This window comes from Pogoniulus pusillus, chromosome 5, assembly GCF_015220805.1.
Source record: "Pogoniulus pusillus isolate bPogPus1 chromosome 5, bPogPus1.pri, whole genome shotgun sequence".
Lineage (NCBI taxonomy): Eukaryota > Metazoa > Chordata > Aves > Piciformes > Lybiidae > Pogoniulus > Pogoniulus pusillus.
Window position 1 is genome coordinate 26,631,502 of NC_087268.1, and position 24,036 is coordinate 26,655,537.

General features: G+C 41.7%; 1 protein-coding gene across 4 annotated transcripts in view; it reads left to right on the plus strand.

The window, feature by feature from the left end:
• Positions 1-24,036, plus strand: part of MAP4K4 (mitogen-activated protein kinase kinase kinase kinase 4) — a 176,042-nt gene that overhangs the window by 110,115 nt on the left and 41,891 nt on the right. For all 4 annotated transcript variants that reach the window (XM_064143604.1, XM_064143605.1, XM_064143606.1 and 1 more), the window contains exons 4-12: positions 984-1,109; positions 1,914-2,024; positions 5,214-5,304; positions 6,850-6,980; positions 11,589-11,643; positions 14,021-14,099; positions 16,068-16,243; positions 16,907-16,979; positions 17,443-17,653. In XM_064143604.1, coding sequence (XP_063999674.1) covers positions 984-1,109; positions 1,914-2,024; positions 5,214-5,304; positions 6,850-6,980; positions 11,589-11,643; positions 14,021-14,099; positions 16,068-16,243; positions 16,907-16,979; positions 17,443-17,653 — 1,053 coding nt within the window. The remainder of the gene's footprint in view (positions 1-983; positions 1,110-1,913; positions 2,025-5,213; positions 5,305-6,849; positions 6,981-11,588; positions 11,644-14,020; positions 14,100-16,067; positions 16,244-16,906; positions 16,980-17,442; positions 17,654-24,036) is intronic.

The window sequence follows — 24,036 nt, forward strand, 5'->3', positions numbered from 1 at the left end:
ATAAAAGTTGTGCCTAAAGGGGTAAGCCAGCTGCCCTTTTCTTTTGTTGCTTCAGAGGTGCTAGGTGAAGGCTCCCACTATCGAAGAGAAGAGCTAGAGGTGGGATGGTGTCTGCTCCTCTTTGTCCTCTGACTGCTGATGGCCTCTTCAGACACAGCCTTGAAACATGCATGGGTCCTTCCGTGTAACACGTCCTACTGTCACTTCAAAAATGGGTTGTGGGTGTTTGTCAGGAGTGGTTACACAGTGTCACCCATTTCAGCTATTCGAAGGGCTGACCTCATTTCACCTGGGCTGCTCTCCGCTTGGCACCTCCGGGGGGAGCCAGGGGAAATCCTTCCTCTTCTTTTGTGTCCCAGCATCCTGTTTACTTGCCCAGGCTTTGGCCCTCTCTCTTCCTGAAGCACTTGGTCTTCCTCTGCAGAGGCAGAAGGAGGACGAGGAATGAGAGGAATTCCTGATCTCCACCTCTGCTTTCCTGCATCTGACCCAGGCTAGCACTGAGGTGGGATCCTGTGGTCTGCACCTTTGCTTTGGTAACTGGCTGTACCGAGCCACAGTCTGGTGTTTAAATAGAAGTGGTTGTGATTTTCACAACTAAAGGAGAAAAATGAGGAAAATGGAAATAGTGCTCCTCTCTTGTAAATGCACAGATTCATCCTGTTCTCTAGTTCTAGGTAGGGTTACTAACAGGAGTAGCCTGCTCGCTATGTATTTGAGGTATTGCAAGTGTAGGATTATTGAACAGACCCTATCCTGCTCCATCACCAGTTGAGGTCTGGTGCATCCTTCATTTGCTTTTTGCCATTACTGAAAACTTGAGAATAAACAGGATTTTGATGTCATGAACATAGGATGTATTTACTGAGCATGATGCTGGTATAAATGAAACTTTGGAAAAACTTCTGTGTGAAAGAGAACAGGAAGTAAGTAATCCACATGATGTATTAAACTTGATTGCTTTGGTGCTGTCTTTTTCAAAGGATGAAGAAGAAGAAATCAAATTGGAGATTAATATGCTAAAGAAATATTCCCATCATAGAAATATTGCAACTTACTACGGTGCTTTCATTAAGAAAAGTCCTCCAGGACATGACGACCAACTGTGGGTAAGTTGGATATTTCTCAAACATATTCATAGGTCCTTCCAGTTTGGGTATAGTTTGAGGATGACAGAAATAATCACATTATGGAAAGACAAACTAATAGAATTTGATGCTTGCTTGAACAAATAGATAAATGAATCACATAGCTTAATCACACATCCTTAAGGGGATGGTTGAACCAAGATTTGCTATTAGAAATGGATTTGCTTTTTAAGTAACTTTTCCCCCTCCCATTTCCCAGATGGATAGTAACATCTTTCATGGGAACAAGGCAGATGAGCTGAGCAGTAAGAGTGTGTGGCTGTAAAAAAGAAAGCTGCACTTGAGAATTGTACCCATTACATTTCTTATCTCACCTCATCTACACCCTCTAGAGGATTGAAGTTTGGGTTTGAAGTGACATGGTACAGACATCAGTGTATATTCTTCCATAAATAAATGAGAGTGTAAAAAAAAGAGTTGCAGCAATGTGATCAGTTTGATTCCTTCAGCATTGGATGTGCTCTTGCTTCTGCTGCTGCTAATGCATTTTGCATAGCTGAGCAAATCCAGATTCCTAGCATTAAATTACAGTGATTAAATCAGTCCTTGAAAATGTGGCAACTAATGTGAGATGTATTCCATACATGTCTGACACACATTTAAGACATTTGGTTTGAATCCATTTTCCAGGCAGAGATATAAAATAAGTTATATTCTCTGCTTCACAAGGGTTTCCCAAATCAATATTCCAACCTGATTATTTAGCTTTGCCTAGGCAGCTGGGAACTGTTTGGTGTTGGTCGAACGCTGATACTTGTTTTGCAGCTTGTTATGGAGTTTTGTGGAGCAGGCTCTATCACAGACCTTGTGAAGAACACGAAAGGGAATACTCTGAAAGAGGACTGGATAGCATATATCTCCAGGGAGATTCTGCGGGTAAGAAAAACAGTCTGCTTTTCTTGAAAACACAGTCTTGCAGAATGCAGCCTGGCTTGAGGTTCTGCAAGAAGCTGTTCCTGATCAATCCTGTTATCCGTGTCATCACTTGGAGAGCTTGTAGGAGCAGATAGATGTCTGCTCCACATCATTTTAATCAGCGTGAGTTGTACGGTATTGTAACAGCAGCCTTGCAGAAAATAGTGATTTTTAGTCATGAGAAGCCAGTGGAATAACCAATGACCCTATCTATTGCAGAAGCTCTGAAACAGTGTCCATGAGATGCTACTTTTGGGAAGCCTGAATTTGTAGCCATGTTGTAACACAATGGAGTGCAGAATGGGCTTTTCCAAATGGGCTTGAAGCTGTCTTTCTCTGGTCTTAATCAAGTCTGTGGAGGAAGGGAGTTGCTGGCTTGGGCCGACAGTCAGGACTTCTGTGCTCTGCGATGTGCTGTATGTTGTGTATCGCTGCAGTCTGTCTGGAGCAGGCAGTTGTGTCGCGTGTGGCTGTGTGCTGTGGCATGCTAGCAGATGGCGCTGCAAGAGTTCCTCAGAAAGAGGGATGCCACTTACCAGTTTTTCTAAAACTGAAGCTATAACTAATTACAATTCATATGTAATTTACAGTTGATGCAGCCTTAAGTGCTTTTTGAATTGGCATTTGTTTGCTGCACTAAGTAAATCTGGTATAGTTTTCCTCGTGCTTCTTTGTAAAACAAATTGCCTCCTACCCATACCACTACAGAGTATGTTTGTTCAGTTGCCTCCTCATAAATGAAGTACTGAAGGGCTTTATGTTAAAGGAAACCTCTCACGTAAATCAATGCTGCTGCTGTCTTTGTTGCACATTTACTCTGTCTTGGTGATTTTTAGGATGGTGAGGGAGGGAAATGTATCATTGTGGTCTCTAATTCCAAATGCTAGGAGAGAGTCCAGCTGCTGACATTTGGACTGACACATTTGAAATTGTTTATGAGGGAGAAGACAAGTTGAATACCTACTGAGGTTTTATTTCACATCAGGTGGATGACATACTTTAATAGTCTAGAGAAGAGGAGGCTGAGGGGAGACCTTACTGTTCTCTGCAACTACCTGAAGGGAGGTTGGAGTGAGGAGGAGGCCAGCCTTGTCTCCTTGATGATAAGCAACAGGACTAGAGGAAATGGTTATAAGCTGTGCCAGGGAAGGTTTAGGGTGGGTATTAGGAAATACTTTATTCTAATGGATTATCATATATTTAATGATCTGCCCAGAACAATGGTCGAGTCACCATCCCTGGAGGAGTTCAAGCTGTGTGTGGACCTGACACTGAGGGACATGGTTTAGTGTTGACCCTTCAGTACTGGGTGAAAGGTTGGGCTGAATGATCTTAGGGGTCTTTTCCAACCAGATCTGTTCTGTGATTCTGTGAATATGAGGAAAGCTTAGTTCTGCAGAACTGATATTAAGCTTGATTTGAGAACTATGTGACCTTGAAAGTATTGGATGCTATGTTGCATTCATTCTCGGTTCCCCTTAGGTAAATAAATCATGCTCACTAAGAAGATGAAAACATTGTTTACCTCAAAAAAGAGTTAGGTGAAAGCAATTTTCTCATTTCTGTGAGAGACTTGCAAGAGTAGCAACTTCCTTGCTAGCAGGAGCTGGAATATCTGGAAAAGAATAAAGTTGAACTCGCATTGCAAACCTGATCAGACTGCGAGTTTGTCAGAAACAGAGGCGAAAGATTGTGTAATGGAAAACTAACATGTGATAAAGTGCCAAAGATTGATCCAGATGGAGACGCAGGTGAGGGTTAGCCTAGTGAATCCTTGCGTGGCTGGAAGGGCCTGAGAACTGCAAGAAAATGGTGACGTACTCCTCTCTCCTTCCAGCCTTTCAGAACTCCAAATAGGTTGTTTCAGTAAGGTTAGGTGGTACTCTGGGAAGAAGAGACAATTATCTATCTGGCTGAGTTGGCGTAGCAGAAAGCTTTAAGAAGTATCCTGTGTGAAGCTGTGGAAAAGCCTTAATTCCTGTGAAAAATATGACCATACTTAGCATTATCGTCCAGAGAAGGGTCTCCAGGACATCAGGTTTCCACTTGATTCATTGACACGTGTCAGGAGGAGCTGTGGATGGTGCTTTTTTTGTCATGCTCATTAACTGTCTTTAAAAAAGAAAATAGCCTGGTGGTTATGTAGGCAAACTGGTAAACGATTGTTTAATGAAGAACACGTGTTAGGAAATATTTCTCTACAGCAACCACTACTCTCTTAACCTCTTGCAGCTGTAAAGGTTCCATTTCTTTATTTTTCATAAAACATTAAAAGCCTATGAGGGCAACATGAACAGGCAAGATGATCCCACCAGAGACTACAATTTTCCAAGCAGAGAGCTGAGGAGAAACAAAAATATAGGCAGTTGCTAAGAGAGCTGCCTGTTGTTCTCCCAATTACATTAGAGAGTAAAATGCAACATATGTCTTCCTCAGTCCTCCCTCCACATGGCTAACGCTTTGGGGCATGCATCCAGGTGCTGCCTCAACAAAAAGCACCGTATGCCAGGAGGTTTTGTTTCCTTTGGAAAGTGTAATGCTTATGCCTTTTTTTGGTAGGGTTTTTTTTTCCTGAGGAGCAATTATCTGGCTTTGTGTTTATTGAAGCTAGGAAAGAGGAGTGCAGCTTTGCAGCAGAGCTTTTCTTTATTGTCAGTTGTCCCTCACTCGCAAATCTGCCAGTGTATCACTCTCTCACCTTCTTAGGGGTGCATATGTGCATGCTGATGCTTCCTTATTTTTGCCTTCACCCCTCTACCTCAAACCAAATTCAAGGTGAGTCTGTGTTTCACATGTCAGTGGCTTACATTGACACTGATGTTATTTACAGTGTCGTTGCATAAAGACTTTCTGGAAGCTGAACTTTTTTTCATGCTACAGCTGATAGGTGCTTACACAGTGCAGATGTTGGGCTGTGTTTAGGTACAGTGTGTGCATGACCTAGGACCTGTTTCTCTGCTTCAATACCAAAAGCTATGCAGGTGGTGTGCTATAATGCTCCCATGAGTCCAATTGCACTCAGCCACTAAACAAGAGTCTGAGACCTAATGCTGTGGTCTTTGGGAGTGCTGGGTGGGTACAGGTGATCTGTTGCTAAGCTGAGAGTCAAACTCTGAATGCCGTCTCCGTCCTCTCTTCTCCTTAATACAGGGGTTGGCACATCTTCATGCCCATCATGTGATTCACAGGGATATCAAAGGGCAAAATGTGTTGTTAACAGAGAATGCAGAAGTGAAACTCGGTAAGTAGGCACACATATCCACTTCTTCATTCTTGGGTTTGATGATGCTTCCAAATCAATGTCATTCTTTAAGAACTTTGCAACATGTTCTGTAGCATGAGCACTCTGTCACTGCTCTCCTGTTGATCAAGACCCTGCATGTGTTTCCTCCTGCTTTGGGAAGGTGGAGTACAGGTTTTGTTGTATTTTGTTAGAGGATTTTGTCTTTCATGCCAGATGCCAGAATCAATGACCCTTTGTTTTGTTTCCCCCAGCGAGCTGTGCACGACTTGGGTTCATTCTTACTCCCTTTATTGTGCACTCGGGAAGTGACAGGAGAGTCTCTGTTGAATTTGGCTTTAATTAAAATTAAACTAGCACCTGCTGTTCAGATTTTGGACACAAAAATGTGATCCAGACTGCACGCTCAAGGGAGCTATGGCATCAAGTTCGAAATGAAGTTCCAGTTCTGGCATGTGCACCAAGAACTGTGCCTATCCCTGGCCTTTTCTCTCCCTTCCAAGTGGAAATAATACATTTTTTCTTTCGCTCTAATCTGCCCCTTCTGCATGCTTTAACCTTTTGTGTTTGTATCATGTTATGCTTGCCACCTTTTTTTAGATAAATATAGAGCCATGCTGAAGCCCTCCCACCCAGCCCACATCCCTTCTGTTTTGCATTGCACCTTCCTGCAGCATGAGGCATGGAAAGATGTCCTGGCTGCTAGAGGAGGAACCTCTCAGGAGAGCTTTCCTCTTTATGGTCCCAGGTGGAGCATGGTAGCTCCCGCTGAGCTTATCTACACTGGTTTGTCAATATTACACAGTATGCTGAGATGATGGATGCAGTGAAGCTGAGGCAGCCCTCCTAGAGCAGATGCAGTATGCGGATGCAGTAGTGGTATAGAAAAATGTATATCACTGTTGTCATGAGCAGGGAGAACTGAAGGGAAGAAAGCACCTTGTAACGTTATAGCCTTGCAGTGAAGTCGGCATCTCTTCTGCAACCACTGTGCCTGTGTGCTCAGACCTCTTGAAGAATCCTGATCTGTTGCTCCTACAGACACATCTGGTCTATGCTTTAGAGCAGAGAGGAGTTCTCTGAGAAACTGATGATTTTTGCTGTCTGATTTTAGAATAGAATTAGATAGATAGCTGAGAGAGAGATGTGTTCAGGCATGTGGTTTTCTCATAGCATGAGAGGTACCTTTGGAAAACAGCTCCTTCAATACAGGAAATTGGCTTCACCATTTGGGAAGGGAATAGCCTTTCCTCAGCCTTTCAGGCAGCAATTTTGCAGCTGTATGTGTCCTTCTGTACAGGCAGGCTGGTGAGGGGTGCAGGCGAGGTGGTTGTATGCTGCTGTATGCCTTGACACTTGTGGTCCAAGCATGTTGCATGTGGACCACAAGGGCTTGTATGCCTCAGCATTAACCATCATATTTCTCCTTAACATGGTCTTCCCACATGAAACATCTACAGGGTTTTATTTCCAAATCACCTTACAGAAGTAATTACTGCATTGTTTTTCCTTTCTTTTTTTGTTTTACCCTTTTGCCATCTACAGTGGATTTTGGTGTGAGCGCTCAGCTGGACAGGACAGTTGGCAGGAGAAACACCTTCATTGGAACTCCATACTGGATGGCTCCAGAAGTTATTGCCTGTGATGAGAATCCAGATGCTACGTATGATTACAGAGTAAGAGAACCCCATTCACATCACAGAACCAAACCAAATATGCAAAAGCCCTACACTTGGAGTATTAATGTCTATGAACAGTGGTAGGCTTTGGGACTTCCTAGGCTTTGTGGGAATAATAACATTATGTAGATACATTCTTATTAGAGGAGTAAAAGGTGTGGGTCACTGTCAAATAATGATCTTTAACACTTGCTCTTACTTGTGTTATCATAGCTGTGAGACATAAGAGGTGTTGAACTTCAGTGTGTTGTGGGTGTTCAGAGAGGGCAAAAAGGAGTTTAACTGGGAATGTGTGGCCAGCAGGTCGAGGGAGGTGATTCTCCCCCTCTACTTCTCTCTGATGACACCCCACCTTGAGTACTGCATCCAGTTCTGGAGCCTCTCTCACAGGAAAGATATGGACATACTGGAATGTGTTCAGAGAAGGGCCACAAAGGATGATCAGAGGGCTAGAGCACCTATCCTGTGACGACAATGGAGAGAGTTGGGGTTGTTTAGTCTGGAGAGATGAAGGCTTTGAGGAGACCTTATTGTGGCCTTCCAGTATCTGAAGCGGGCCTACAAGAAAGCGGAGGGACTTTTTAGGATGTCAGGTAATGATAGGACTAGGGGCAATGAAGCAGAACTAGAAGTGGGTAGATAAAGGTTGGGTATTAGGAAGAGGTTCTTCACAATGAGAATGGAACAGTTTGCCCAGTCAGGTGGTGGAAGCCCCATCCCTGGAGGTCTTTAAGGCCAGGCTGGATGTTCTCTTAGCAAACTGATCCAGTGTGAGGTGTCCTTGCCCATGGCAGGGGAGTTTGGAACTAGATGATCCTTGAGGTCCCTTCCAGCCCTGACAATTCTGTGATTCTATGAGTGCTTGTGTTCTCTATTCGTATATGGTTGTACTGTGCTAGATTGTGTCCCAGTTACTGTCGTAACCCAGAACAATGCATTCTAGGTGTTGCCTTAAATAGAACCTTCATCTGGAGACCCAGTGAAGCAGAGAGGCTGTTCTTTAAACTCTGCCTATTCCTGATTTCAGGATACATATGCATGCTGATAAAAATGTATCCATCACAGCACTTCTCAACAAAGACAGTTTTATTTTATCTTTTACTACTTCACAGAGGTAGTTTTCTGCACACTAAAGATTTAATTACTGCAAAACCATCATTGGCTTGATGGTATTTTCACTGCCCTTAAGAATATTATGTATGGGTATTTAAAATTAAATTTCTCTAGTGAAAGCATGCTGTAATCTTAAAAGTTCTTCTCAACTTGCTTTAATGAAAGTGCAAGAAAAGAAAAAAGTGAAAGTGTGCTTTCAAAAAAAATCTTTTCTGAGACTAATGCAGCCATTTCAGCTTTTAAGAAGTGTAACAGAGGTATCAGAAAACCTGTGATTAAGGCCTTACAATGAATTTTAGATCTGAATATCAATTATGCCACTTTGCTGAGATGGGTAGCTGTCAGTATGTTTGTGTATGTTGTAAATCTATTTTTAAAAAATGGATTATTTGAATTGATGTTTTGGTACCTTTTGACTAAGATTAATCAGATTGATCCTGTTCCTCTTGATTCAATTGCTTTTGTACAGCAGCTCATTGTACTCAAGTTAAAAGTATGTATCTTTGCAGATGGAGTTATTAGAAAAGAGAGGCTTTTAAGAGATCTAATAAAGGAGAAAAAACTCTTTGCAATATTTACTGATGCAGTAGTGATGTGAAAAATAACTTCTCCTGCTTCTGAAAACACCTTTTTATTGTTTCTAATGGAGCCTCTAGGGCATTATCCTTGGAAAAAAAAAGGTTGGAATATTTTTTAAGATCACGGGGCTGTGCAGTTTAGCTTAAATGACTAACTTGGACCAAGAGAGAAGGTTGTCCTACTGAGTCTGAAAATGCAATTGCTAGAAATGCTTGTCGTACAAGAGGAGCTTACTTCATCATTAGTTTTGACTGATTTTATAAAATACCACTTTTGTGACCAGAAATTAAGACAACTTTGCTCAAGGACAAGTCTCTAAGCAACCTCTTCCAGTGTTCTGCCCCTTAACATGCAGCAGTCTCTCAAGCTGGTTCCTTGCCAGGACTCTTCCAGCTCTTGCATGTGTTTGACCCTCTTGACTGTCACTCAGTGTCTCCCTAGTAAGTGGTGCTGGCCAAAGGTAGTACCTTGAGAGGCTTCCGCTGAAGGGATCTTGTTCCTAATGTTTCAATCAAAGCTAAGATCATAGGGAAGGAGCCTTTGCTTTGGAATTCAGCGACGTGTCCAACAGAGGATTCTTGAAGTTTTGCAGTGATGGCTGTTCCTTTAGATAAATTAGTTGGACTAGAAGTTGTTCAAGAGTTGGTTATATTTCATTCATGGGGTGCTTTTGATTATTTGCTAGTTTAGACACTGGAAAAGGCTTCCCAGGTTTTAGGTTTTTTGCCCTCCTAGTCTTCGTTATCTTTTGTTTTCTCCATCTTTTGTTTGGGGGAACAGATACAGTGTTTTCTGTAACTCTGCTGTAGAGAAATCATAGAGTACCAGTTTGAAAGGGACTTGAAGGATTATATAATCCTTTCTTTGGAAAAGCATGGTCTGGACAAGGTGGCCCAGCACCCTGCCCAGCTTACAGAGTGTCCAATGTTGGGAACTCTGCTGCTTCTGTAGGGAGATTATTCTAGTGGCTGGTTGTTCTCACTGTGAAAAAAAATCCCTCTTATCCATTCAGAATCTCCCCAGGAGTAACTTGTAGCTGTAAACCCTTATCTTTTCCATGTAACTCCTTGTAAAAAAGGAGTCTCTGTCTTCTTTGTAGCCACCTTTCAAATACTGAAATATGGTGAGAAGGTCTTCCCTAAGCCTTCTTTTTTCAAGACTTAGCAAATCCAGTTCTCTCAGCCTTTCCTCATATAGCAGGCTCCCCAGACCTTTCATCATCTTTGTGGCTTTTCTCTGGACCCTCTCCAGCCTGTTGATAGCTTTTTTTGTATAGCAAGAACCAAAACTGAGCACAGTATTCCAGGTGTGGCCTGACACATGCTGAGTAGAGTGGGGTATTGGCTTCATTTTCTCTGCCAGTGGTCCCCTTGTTAATGCAACACGTCAGTTGGTTTTCTCTGCCACAGCAGCACACTGCTCATGTTGACCTCGTCATCTACTGGAACATCCAGGTTGCTTCAGGCAGATCTGCTTCCCAGCCAGGTAGATCCCAGCCTGGGCTGCACTTCTGGATTATGGCTTCCTAGGTGCCAGATAATTATGTTTGTCCTTGTTGAACTTTTTAAGGTTTTTGTTAGCCCACTCTTCCAGCCTATCCAAGTCTTCCTGCAGGGTGTCTCTCCCTTCCAAAGCATCCACTTCTCCATTCAGTTTGATGTCATTGGCAAGCTTCATCAGGATATGCATGATCTCATCATCCAGATTACTTACAAAATACTAAAAAGCTTTGGGCCCAGTATGTCTTCCTGGGGCAGACCCCACTTGTAGCAGGCTCCCAGTTTGAAAAGGATCTATTTGACAACCACTCTCTGGGTGTCAGCCAGTTCTGCACCCTCTGCATGGACCAATTGTCTAGACCCTAACAAACTAGTTTCTCTAGAAGAAAGTTCTAGGGAACCTTAGATAAATCCAGGTAGACAAGATCCACTGCTCAACCCACATCAACCAAGTGGGTTATTTCGTCATAGATGGTGGTTGGGGTTTTCAAGCCTTGTTTACCCTTGGTGAATCCATGCTGGCTTTTCCCAATAATTTTTGATCTGTGATAGCCCCCAGGAAGGTTAATTTCATCACTTCCTGGGGACTAAAGTTAGTGGTGGGCCTGCAATTTCCTGGATCTCCATTTAAGCCCTTCTTAGGATGTTAGTCTTTTTCCAGTGTTTTGAGATGTCCATGGATCTCCATGACTTCACAGATGTTATGGAGAGTAGCTTCACATTGACATCAGTCAGCTCTCTTAACACACATGAGTGGATGTTGTCAGGGCCCATCATTTTGTGTGGGTCAAGCTCCTGTAATAGTTCACATCTCAACTCTTTCTTCAGTAGCAGAAGGTCTGTGACTGCTCTGATCTGGATTAGTGTTCTCAAGACCTGAGGCCCAATGGTACTGGTAAAGACAGAGGCAAAGAAAGTGTTAAAAACTTCTTGTGTTTTCAGTGTTGTTGGTGACTACTTCACCTCTCCTGTTTAACAGCTGGACAGTATTTTCCTCCTGTTTCTGCTTGTTGTTTACATACCTGAAGAAGCCTTCCTTGTCCTTCTTGACAGCTCTGGCCAACTTCAATTTGAGCTGAGCTTTTGCTTTCTAGCTGCATTTCTGCATGCCCTGGCAATGGTTTTGTTTCATAGACAGATTTCAAGCAAGTGTATTTTGTCACCAGCATGATGTGAGTATATTTTTCTGCGTTATTAGAAAAGGTTTTTTGCATACTCCATACAAATACGCACATGCATAGGTACCATATGAAATCAGGACTTTATGATGCAAGAAAAAAGATGTCTTACATTATTTAAATAGCCATGGCATTTGGTTTCAGTCTCACCTACAGGGCCTCTGTAAATAGTAGTGTCTTACTCTCTGAATGGGTAAATCCACCTACTAACATATGGTTTCTCTCTTTTTATGCAGAGTGACCTTTGGTCATGCGGCATTACAGCCATAGAGATGGCAGAAGGAGCTCCCCGTAAGTGAGACATGTGCTTCTCCAGTGGGCTGATTGAGACTGAAGCATATACTTGGGAGATGCTGGTTGTAATCTAAGCCTAGTTTTGAGGTTTCTGAAAATACCCTCATGTTATTTCTGTTCTCTTTGGTTTTGCCTGCCCTATAAATACGAAATGCCTTAAATAGCAAAACTTTTGATAAAGATAGGATTGTGTTTAAGCTCTACACTGCAGACTGCAGTAACTTAATTTCTATAGCAGGAATATTTGGAAGCTAATCGAGTGTCAGACTTCCTTCCTGTAGGTAGTATATTGTGTTTTGGAGCTGTGTCCCAAATTGTGTATTACCTGGCCTGGGGTGCTGAAGCTTCAGACAAAAAGTGGGGCAGTGGGGCCTTGAGAAAAGTGACCTTAATGAAAAAAGCATCTGTGCTAATTGTTTCTGTGTTGGTCTTGGTAAATCGCTTCTCCTTTTGTTTCTACTTCGTGGTGGGTGGTGTTGATCCTCCTTAGCGGTGACGTCACTTCAACTGTAAATCTGTCTTCAACACAAAGTATTGAAATCAGTGCTCCCTGCTTGAGAATACTTCTCAGTTGATAGGGATATTTTTGAGAGCGGAAACAAACAAGAAAAAGCACAGCTTTTTATTTAGCATCTTTTTTTCCTTTATATACTTTCTGAACACCAAGGCAGAAGCAGGTATGTTCGAGGAGGACAGAAGGATTTAAAAAGAAAAAAAAAACTGGGAATGCCATTTTGACTTTTAATGGTAACTTCTGTGGAAGCCCTTACTGAACTAGCAAATATGCTTACCCTCACCCCCAACTGGAGCTCTTTATTTAAGAGATAACAGCCTAAGGTACTTAAAAGTGAGGGTTTGTTGTTTTTTTTAACACATAAACAACCACCATCACACCACAGCTGAGCTTGAAACCTCTGTCTTTGTAATAATAGTGTTGAAATGAAGTATTGACATTTTCCTGGCTGAAAAAAGGGCATTTCATTATCACTGCTGCTTGATTTCTTTTGTTATGGTTGTTAAAGGAAAAATTATAAATCAAAACACAACACTCTTGTTTATTTAAAACATCCATGTTTTAGGAGGTCTGATGGGTTGGATCAGTTGGTTTTGGTTTTTGTTTGGGGTTTTGGTTTTTTTTCCCCTAATTGCTTGTTTGCATGAAGGGCCATGTGAGGGCTGTTCCCAGGACACCTGCATTAACAGCATTTGAGCTACCACTTGACCTCCTTTTTGCCGTACCTTTTTGTTCTGTACACTGGGTTGCCTGGATGGCTTTCAACTAAAAGCTGTGTCTGTGGGTTTTGTAAGCCTGGAATTGAACAGTAATATTTTTTTTCGTTTTCAAACCGAAGCAGAGCTTGACCTTCCTTTGTGTAAAAGCACAAGTGAGGCTTTTGAGAATTAAGCAGCAATCCAGTGTAAATACTGAGCAGCTCTTGCCTTGGTCTGTGGTCTGGCATGTGAGCTCTGCCTCCTCCAGTGGCAGCTGAAGAGTCCCATCTCTGAGCTTGGTGTTCTTATGACATCCAAGAGACTTCTCTGCCAAGTGCAGCTCATTATTTCTGAATCTGGAATCCTCTTCACATCAGTCTTGTTTCTCCTGAATTTGCATCATGTGGAAAATGTTGCCTCTTCCTGCAGTGATCATTCAGACTGAGACTGATGATGCAAGAGGCCAAGTATGAAAGATGCTGCTAACATGGGATTTACTTATAGTGACCTTTCTGGGGTATCCTCTCTCCATGGTTCCTTGTTCCCCTTTGTTGGCTCTGCTGTGGAACAGGAAAGGCTGTCCGATAGGGGTCCTGGACCTCCCACCAAGTATCTCCTAAGACCAAAAGGACGTTTTTTGGACAAAAGGAATGAATTCAAGTTTCAATTCTGCAGGGAAGCCTTTTTTTCATACAGCCCCTCTGATGCTTCAAAACTGTCAGGCCTTGGAGTAAAGAAGGTCTCCAAGTTTGGACAGTAAAAATAAAAAGTCCTCCCATCCATCATGAGAGAGAAGGACAAATGGAAGGAAGTTTGTATGAAACTGTGTCATTCTTTCCTTCTGCCATTGTCATCTCCTAGTATTTTATTGACCACAATTTAAGTTCAATAAAGGAGGACCATGCACAGGTGCTCCCATCATGGTTGATTCTGAAGTGTAATCCATTTGTTGATCTCTCTTTGTAGGGCCACCTTTAGCACATTAAACTGAGGAATTGTTGTCATTTTGGGCTAATGCTGTGAACTGTGTTGCTCTCAGCAACTGGTCGATGTGTGGTTGGGGTGGTAGGAATGGGTGTGCAAGCTGAAGCTGTGGTATTGATAGGGAACAACTAAGCCAACATCTTTATGTTTCTGTTTGGTTTTGTTTTCTTTCCTTCAGCACTTTGTGACATGCATCCCATGAGAGCGCTATTTCTGATACCTAGGAATCCTCCCCCACGGTTAAAATCCAAGAAATGGTGTGTATTACTTATGTCTCATTTGTAGCCCTTTTTGTTGTGTGATGTTTTCTTGTGTCTCAGCACAGGTTTTTTTTTTGTTACTATGTCCACAGCACTGTAAAGCAATTTAAATTAGCAAAAAAACAAAAAAAACCCCACTGTGTTGTTATCTTCTGTGCCACTGAATCGAAACATGAAATAAAAAGCGGGCATCGTTTATTTAGCTCTGTTTATCCCACAGAAATTTTATCTCAAATCATGTGAAAATAAAAAAAAAAAAGACCAAAACCACAAACTTTTTTTTTCTTGACAGAGCAGCATCTGTATTAAGGTGAAAAAGAGATCCACATTTAAAAAAATAAACTCCCACAGCATTCTTACTATGCAATATGTGTTCTCAGATGGGTCGTTACACAGGAACAGAACAGCACTACAATGTCCTAGTTGCTAAGTTGAAAGGAGCTATTAAAACTAATGAAGGCTTTTACTATAATTATTGTAAACGATTGGAATTGAGTGTGTGCTTCTCGCCAGCTGAGAAGAATCCATTAGTATCGGAGGATTTCCTCCCCGTGCCGAGTTACAACTGGCACATACGAAACATACTCTCCAGAAAGAGGCTTTGTGTAGATTGAATGTGATCACAGGATGCTGTGATCCTTTCAAAATAATGATATGATTTGACTGCATATCCACAGAATATGAATTTGTCTGCTTGCTGGGCTTTGTCTTTGCTTGGATTGACTTATTTACATACTTACCCTGTCAGTCCCCCTCCCTCTCTCGTACTTGCTTTCTGCATATGTTAAACAATTAGCGATGCGTATATAATATTTGCATAAGCCTTTCATTAACCTCTTTATTTAGAATATTAATGCCTCAGGTGTGAGGAATAAAGAAAAAAGCACAAAACCAAGCCAACAATGAAATGACATTGAATTCAGCTTCTTAGATTATGGTAGGAAAGTGAGGCAGTGGCTGAAAACTTTTTTGTACACTTAGCCATGTAGCGAAAGCATTGCCCAAGCGCAAGAGCAAATTGAGAGCACTTAGCAATCTAAAAGTAACTGTGAAGAGCTAGTTCTGCTATGACTCAACTGTTTTGGTAGTGTGCTCAGTGGCAGGCAATGAGGAAATAGGAAAAACAATGAAAAATGCTGTTCTGATTATTTTCATTATCATCCTGTTGCAAAGCAGCTTATTCAATGACTTCTGTCTGGAAGGGTCCTATTTTAAGAGTTGAGATGAAGTGCCAAGTCAGGAGGGTGGTGCTCCAGCTTAGCTAATTCCCATACCCTGTCAGTTTGTGATGTGCAGGAGGAGCTCAGTTTGGTTCATGCCCTTAAATTACATCATTGAAAATTTGACCCCGTGTGCCTGTGTTGAACAGACAACATTGTTCAGCACTTACCCATTGTTCTGTGAGGATTTTTTATGCATGTGTATCTTCAGGTAGAAACCAAAATAGTCTTGAATTCTTGCACTCACTCTGTGAGTTAGCCCAGGTGCATATAAAAGCTGTGTGTGCTGTTTGTGTCAGGGGAATGTTGGCTACAGTTCTTGCAGCTTTCGGTATGGCTGCTCTGAAGTAGACATGCCCTTAGATAGTATGGGCAGGTGGAGACACACCAGAGCTGCCCTGCCCATGCTCCAAGCAAGCTGGATGCTAACCAGCTCTGGTCCAGAAGCAGCAGATCTGGGTTTGCATGATTTGCCTTCGCTAATAGATCCTGCCTTTCAGGGCAATTATACCTGTGAAAGAGGACACCTGTGTGAGGCTCTGCCTAAGCCCTGCAGTTGCCTCAGTGTCATCCTATGTCCATCGAGTCTGGAGCTCAGCAGGAGCACACTCAGCTTAGGAGGCACACTTGCAGACAGCACTTGTATCATGTTTTGGGCCATGATGCTCTTTGAGGAAGAACAGAAAAAGCATTCAAGCTGAGCTGTAACTGTGGCTTTGTTTTGTTTTCCTCCCTACTTTCTCAGGTCAAAAAAGTTTTTCAGCTTTATAGAAGGTTGTCTAGTAAAGAACTACATGCAGCGACCCTCTACAGAACAACTCTTGAAACACCCCTTTATACGTGACCAACCAAACGAAAGGCAAGTCCGAATCCAGCTTAAGGACCATATAGACAGGACCAGGAAGAAGAGAGGAGAGAAAGGTATGGCACTTCTAAAAGTCAAGTATTGCAGCTTGTAAAAATGCACTGCTTTGTCCTTTGCATTCTAAATCACCATCCATAGAAAAGCTCCAAACCCTTGCAAGGTTTTTTTTGAATTTTTGAAGTGGACTTTTGAGTTGTGTTCCTGTTCTGTACAAAGAAACTATCAATTTCAAGTGTCTTATTTTCAGCTAAGTTAAATTTACCCCTTTCTGGGTCACTGCTTCTTCCATATAAGCACTAAACAGCATTTAGGAGGGTACTGTCATTTATGCCTTACCCTTTTTTGGTCTGTGGTAGATTTACTGCTGGAATGGTGCCATAAATCGGATTCACAGGAAATAACCCATTGTAAGATCTGTGAGGCAGATATCTTGGGTGGACTACTTTCTTTACTCAGGTGGTGCCAAGGTTCTCCAGGTGTCTTTTCTTACATGTAAAGCTTGCTGTTGCTCGGAGAATTTGCTGCAAGTCTGCTGCAAAGAACCATGTTGCTTTACAAGTATGGGAAGATAGGCTTGTATATCCAGAATGAATTCCGGGGTCTGTGATATGTGTTTGCAGTGAAGGATATAGGAGCAGGTTCATTAAGGCACTACTGCAACTCCTTACTGTCCTAAAATTAAAGACAAGCGCTATCAAAACCTGTTTCTTTTCTGTTAGATGAGACAGAGTATGAATATAGTGGAAGTGAGGAAGAAGAGGAGGAAGTGCCTGAACAAGAAGGAGAGCCAAGGTAAGAATTGCCTTTGGGAGGGCTCTCTGCCAAGTAAGTTTGAAGGTCTGTGACTATAAATCAGAAGCACAGTAAATTTCTGTATCTAATTAGGTGCACACATAAGCCACACAAACCATTTAAAGGTTTGAATACATATTTTGTGACTGCTAAAGGTTTTAAAGCCCCTATTACATGGCTTAAAGCCAAAAAGCTCTGGATAGAGGGACATTTGTGGCAAATATGATTGGTTAGGATCTCCACAATGTCAGAGTTGATCCTTATTTTGCTTGGCCTCATTTCACACCTTCCACTGAGAGTGTCTGTATGAGTGTGTATCTATCCACTGTCTTCATTCCAAAAGAAGTGAGATTAAAATTTAACCTTGTGCTATGTTTTATTAATGTTCCTCTGCTTGGGCTAAGGTATTTAGTGGGCTGTCAGGATTTATTGTACAGAAGGCTTTAACTTCCTCTTATTGCAGTTCCATTGTCAATGTGCCTGGAGAATCAACCCTCCGACGTGATTTCCTGAGACTGCAGCAGGAAAACAAAGAACGGTCCGAGGCCCTTCGGAGACAACAGCTGCTGCAGGAGCAGCAGCTCCGTGAACAGGAGGAGTACAAGAGGCAGCTGCTGGCAGAGAGACAGAAACGCATTGAGCAGCAGAAGGAGCAAAGGAGACGGCTAGAAGAGGTAGAGACAGGAGACTAGATCCCAAGGGGCAGAAGCCCGTCTTCTGCTTGCATTTCTCATTCCCACAGTCACTTAAAAAATGTTCCTTGCAGCCCCAGCACATCTCAGGGTAGAAAACAATGTGCAAACCACTGACAAAAACGAAGTAAAGCACTTTAAATCCATGTCTGCCTACTTAAATATAAGCTGCCTTTCAAAGCCAAAGCTGGGTTGTTTGGAGGTATCTGGGGGTAGCTGTAAGTGGTCACTATTTCAAAGACAACATGTCTAAACTTTAGGTAGCTGTAGAGAAGGGCAGACATTAATTATCATCTTATGAGGTTTTAATTTTTTCTTTTTTAAGAGTGCACAGTGCCTCAATATTACTTTTTTGGTGGCCATGGCATCCTTCAAGTTTCCCTTAAAAGCTTCATCAAACATCTGTGTTCAGCACTCTTTCATGTTAAGTAGAAGCCCATTTTTTATGTGTTACTCCCACATGGATATTAGCATGATGACTAAAAGTCAGCTAAATTTGCAAATCAGTGTTAAAGTTATAATTCTGCAGAAATTACAAATATGTAAATCAGAGTTTTGTTATGCACTACTGGAAGATAACAGAAATTTAATCTACACGTACAGTATTGTTCTTTTGTACATTTTATACATCATGGTTTAACCCTAGCTGGCAGCTGAGCCTCAGGCAGCCACTTGCTTGCCACTGATGGGATGGAGGAGGGAATCAGAGGAGTGAAAATGAGCAAACATATGGGTTGAGGTAAAGACAAGACAATTGGTAGAGCAAAAGCCATACAGGCAAGAAAACCAATTTACCAGCCCCTCATTGACAGGCAGGTGTTCAGTCATCTCCAGGAAAGCCAGGCTCCATCATCGTGCGTAATAGTTAACTGAGAAGACAAAGTGCTATCACTCTGAATGTGTATCCCACCTTCTTCTTACCCTGTCTTTTGTTGTTGAACATGACATCATGGTGTGGGACAGCCTTTTGGTCACTTGAGGTCAGTTGTCTTGGCTGTGTCCCCTCCCAAACTTCCTGTGCACTCTCAGCCTACTCACTGACAGAGAAGCAGAAAAGGCCTTGACTCTCTGCAAGCAGTACTCAGCAATGACTAAAACATTCCTGTGCTACCAACACTCTTTTAAATACAAATCCAAACCACAACCCCACACTAGCTACTGTGGCAAAAATTAACTCTATCCTAGTCACAGCCAATACAACCTCCTAAGCACAATCTCCTGTGCATTTACATATATGTAGATGGAATATACAGTGTGAGCTTCAGAGGTGGGGAGGATTTCAAAGCAGTTCTTCAGGCTAGAGGTGGCTATGACACAGAGCTGAAGTGAAACCAGTCCTCTGGCTCTTCAGGAAGTGTAGGGTCAAATTCTAGTTGTCCTTAAATGACCTCTTGCTTGAGTCTCTGTTTCAACTGTTAACTTGGCAATGATGGAAAAACTGCACCCAGTCTGGTTTTCCAGATCCTGGTAATGTTTAACAAGGACACAACCAGGACCAAATGTTGTGTCCCGTGATGTGTTTACATAACAAATAATACAAAGTTCCAAATAGCTTTCCAGGTCACATTACGCTCCTTATCCCACTTTTTTCAACAGGCAAGTGAGTTCAGTGCTGCTATAAGGTGGCATTGGTAGGAAAGACTCAGCCACACATGAACCCAGGAGCATGGAGAAGGGGAAGGCATATAAATCCCATTTCTCTTCTGTTCCTTCCCCACCCTTCTGAGATTGCCAAGATAAACATTGTAGCACTTCCAGCTTTTAGATTCTAACTCTAGAATACTGGGGGGGGATAATAAAGAAGCTAGGAAAATAAAGTATTTTATTGATACTGTTAAGGGTAAGCAAAAGTTGAGGTTCTTCTTAGCCTCTGAATTTTCTTGTAGTCTGGAAATCAAGTATTTCCTTTAAATGCCCCTTTTAATCTCTAAGGTTCTACAGGCAGTATGTTTTTAGCAAGGAAAGGGATTATGATTAAATTATCTAGGTCATTTAACTTCAGTAATCAGTGCAACTCTTAAAATCTGGAGTTTACAATAATGAAGATGCTGCTGCTAGTGGAAACAAAGCAATGCACATTTTTGCTGCAGAGGGCTGAACTTTTGGGAGATGATACAGAAATTGTTAATATAATGGGCAATTAAAAAGAAAAGGTAGTTACCTGAAGGTGTTTAATCAGTCCTGCTTTTTAAAATCAAAACAGAACTAACAACTTCCACAACCACAAGATGAGATCTGATGTAGGTTGATACATTGCTGGAAAAGGTTACACACTAAGCCATGTAAGGTTTGTAAGAGAGAAGCTTTTACCTTTTATTAAGTCTATAACCCTTTCCTGGTTCCCTTAGGGATGTAAATATGAATGATGAGCTGTAAAGGTTTTCTTATTGCAGGTGGTGGGCAAGTGTACTGTTATTAAAGTGAATTTTTAAAAAGACTCACATTTAGCTTTCAAAACCCCCCCCCCCCACTTAGTTTGTTGGATCTTGCTTTGGAAAATTTTATGATCTCAAGTGATTCTTACAAAACAACAGCCAAAACAAACTCGTTAAGATGGGGGAAGGGTGGTAGACACATATTTAGATAAACATCAGCATTGTGACACAATTGAAGGCCAAAATATTGAAATGTTGTCACTTTGTCCTTAACTCACCCCCCTTGTTTTGATGAGGCCAGTAAACAATGAAGAGCTTGGTAATGGGAGCTAAGATTAGTGTCTGGCATGGAATCTTTGAGCTTCCATCACTTTGTTGGTATTTGTACCAAGCCTTGCTTTCTTGTCATTTTAGCTTGTGTTGAGTGAGTGTATGTTTGGGTATACCTGTTTAACATTCTTTGGGAAGTTTTTTTTTGTGCTAGATAATCACCCTGGATAAGTTGCTTATACTTTGCCCCCCTTCTCTTCCCCCACTGCTGCCCCCCATTTCCTAAATTATAATTGAGGGCTTGTTCTTACAATACTGGCACGGAGCCTAGACACTTTTGACCGAGACTGTGAAAGGAACAGAGTTTAGGACATCTGCCAAAGCCTGCAATTCTCAGTAGTATTAGAGAAAAGATTACTTTTTAAAAGGCGCAGAGGTGATTTCTAAAACTCATTGTTGCAGCAACCTTATAATTTGTGTGTAACTGAGGAAATGGAAGTTGTACGTGGTCAAAGTACCAAAAAAACTACATTAAATATTTAGGAAAGGGAATAGTTTGTTCTCCTCCCAGTGCCACTTAAAAAAAAAAAATCATGTAAAAACTAGCTGCATAAATATTATCTGCATGACATATGCTTTGACAGCTAAAACAAGAAATCTAAGCTGCTCCTGGCTCTTCTAATATATGCCTGTGTTTCTGTTAAATTAAGATGGAGACAGCAGTACATAGTGTAACGTATCAAAAGACATTTGAATTTGAAATTTTACAAAAGTGAGTCTGGTTTGGGAAGATTCAGGATTAGGCGTGGTGGAATCTCATTCTTTGTGGACCTCCACAGTTCAGGATAACTTTTATTAAAGGTGTCTCTGTCCCTGGTAATGAAAACCTAAGATGGATGTTTTTGAAGTGGTAGGTTATATAGTGCCATTGGCAAGTAGTAGAGTCCTGTGGAAGCAGATTTGTGGAGCACAGTAATTAAAGTGCAGTGGACCTGAAGACTTCACGTGTTTAAAGACAGGAGGAGTTCCTTTGGATTAGCTGAGGTCTAGACTGCATGCCTGCTTGTGGTTGGAGTGCATCTGCCTTTTTGATTTCATCCAAAAGGAGTGGTTGGCACTCCAAGACATCTTCAAAATATGAAACAAAACTGGGTAAGTGGTGGTGATTGGATGATTCACTTCAAAAGAGCACTCCTGATCTGAACCAAGATTCTAATGTAGGTGTACCTGCAGGCTAATTTTTGCCAGGGCTTTGATTCTTTTACAGAAAGGAAGATTATTTGTATCTACTTAAATGAATTGCTTGCAGTTTGCATTGGTACTGACTAAGAGGTTTTACTTCTGGTATATCTCTGGTGGGGGCAAAACAGAAGTATCTTTGTTAATCTTTGCAATCTTGTTCCCAGATACCAGGTTAACAATTTTTTTGTGAACAAAATCATTACTAGATGTATTTATTAACCTTCATCATAATATAAGGTAGAATAGTAATATTTTATGAATATAAAATCAGAGTATCTATATTTTTTCTTCAGTATTTCACTGTAGGAATGGGGTCCTGAATTTGCAGGCATACTCCAGCTCTGTGTGTGTGATTGCATTGCCCCCTCCTGGCAAATCAAGCTCTCTCTACTGCATGGTCTTCCAGTTTGGTGATGTCAGGTTCCATTATGATATCATCATTAATGCACCCTAAAAACAGACAAGAGGCCCAGAGTATTGAGGCTCTATTTTCTATATGGGCTTCTTGTGGTTAGCACAGTAAAAGCCGATTTTGTGAAGTGTATTAATTTGAAGCAGAATGGGCGCTCTCGAAATTCTGTTTTGGCATCTCTGAAATTTCTTTGAGGAGTTCCTGCCTTTACCTTCTGGGTAACAGCTTCTTGAAAATGAACTTTCCATCTGAAATATACAAGAAAATCGATAATACCATATTGAACTGCAGAAGGTCTGGATGTGCACCCATAATTTTAGTGAATGCAGATCTATACCTGCTGTCTACTGGGCAATGTGGTTTTACATCACGCCTTTTTGTGTGATATCTAATAGTCAAACTAAATTCAGAAACACAAGGTTTATAAACAGAACTGGCACTGACTTTAGTAGTTTTCTCTGTCCTTCTCCCTCTTATGGACAAGCCTGAGGAACGGTGACCAGGTTCACTTGGAATAGTTGCTAGAGCAAATCAGAAACTTTGTACAACAGATGGATGGTAGAAAGTCAGCTACAAGGAGCTGCATATGAAGCCAGCTCAGGTCCACAACATCTTGCAAACAGACAGCTTTGCAATTGCTTTGATAAGATGTAGACTAGAACCCAAGAGTTGCTTGTCATTATTGGTTTCCTTTCCCTGGACTTATTAAAAGAAAATTCCACATTGTTAGCCGCCAGTTGTTAGATGCTCAGGTTTCAAAGGCCATGTGCAAAGGAAGTGAAACTATTCATTTACAGCTAGGGCTGGGAATAAGTGCATTACAGGGAGGTCATTTGTGTGGACTCCCATAGTGCCAGGTGCCTCCTCTTTGCACTCAGCTGGTGAGGGGTTGAGGTGGTCCCTGATGGGAAGACAGAAGTGATGCTGAGAAACACCATCTCTCTGTCTACTTTGGCACAAATAGACAACACCATATTTGTGCTTTGGAGATTCAACTTCAACTCATATTGGTGGCAGAGAATATATATATATTTTCACCTTTTGCTGGGTAGTAAATAGCTAGTGTCAGTGCTGAGCTCAAGGTTTGATTAAAATTTTCATCTTTTAACAGCTGGTTTTGTTTTTTTTGCTGAGGCAATTTCTAAAGTGAGGGGGGGCGGGTTACAGCCAAACCACCACAGTGATACCATGGGAAATCAGTTCTCATAGTCAATTTGTAACTTCTTTCTCATACTGAGCTCAGTTACTTATAATTGTTGCTGAATACTTCTGCATTGACTCAAGAAGCAATGAATTTAATCCAAAAGACATCAGCTCTGCCTATCTTTCTTATAGTGAGAATGGTGTCATCTCAAGATCTGCAGTATATCCACTTCACAGTGTTAACACAGTATTGTTAGACAGGCTTCATATGTTTAAGGAATGTTTGATAAATGTGGGTATTAACCAGTCAGCAGTGTGCTGTCTCTTGCATCCTCAAGGCAACAAAATTATTGTACATCACATCTTAGTTTTCTTAAACAAAAGCCTGTCAAACTTGATTAGCCAAGAAGCGTGTGAATATATTGACTTAAATATAGCAGTTGTTTGACACAGATGCGTATGTTCAGAAATAAAAGAGCCTGCTTAATCCTTTTACAGTGGTTAAAAAAGGAGGGGAAGCAGTGAGACCTATGAAATGTACCGCGTGCTCTAGCTGCCTTGCAGCACTTTTGCTATTTTTGTGTCTGTGTTCACTGAAGAGAGCTTTCTTAAGCAAGAGAGAAAAGGCTGGTAGATGGATTTCATTAGGAGGGGAGAAGCAAGAGCAGGGAAGTTGTGTTTCTTCTGCACAAAAAAATGTGGGGGAGGAAACAGACTGCCCAGGAAGGTGGTGGAGTCCATGGAGGTATCACACAGTATCACAGTATCACCAAGGTTGGAAGAGACCTCATAGATCATCGAGTCCAACCCTTTACCACAGAGCTCAAGGCTAGACCATGGCACCAAGTGCCACGTCCAATCCTGCCTTGAACAGCCCCAGGGACGGCGACTCCACCACCTCCCCGGGCAGCCCATTGATGAGG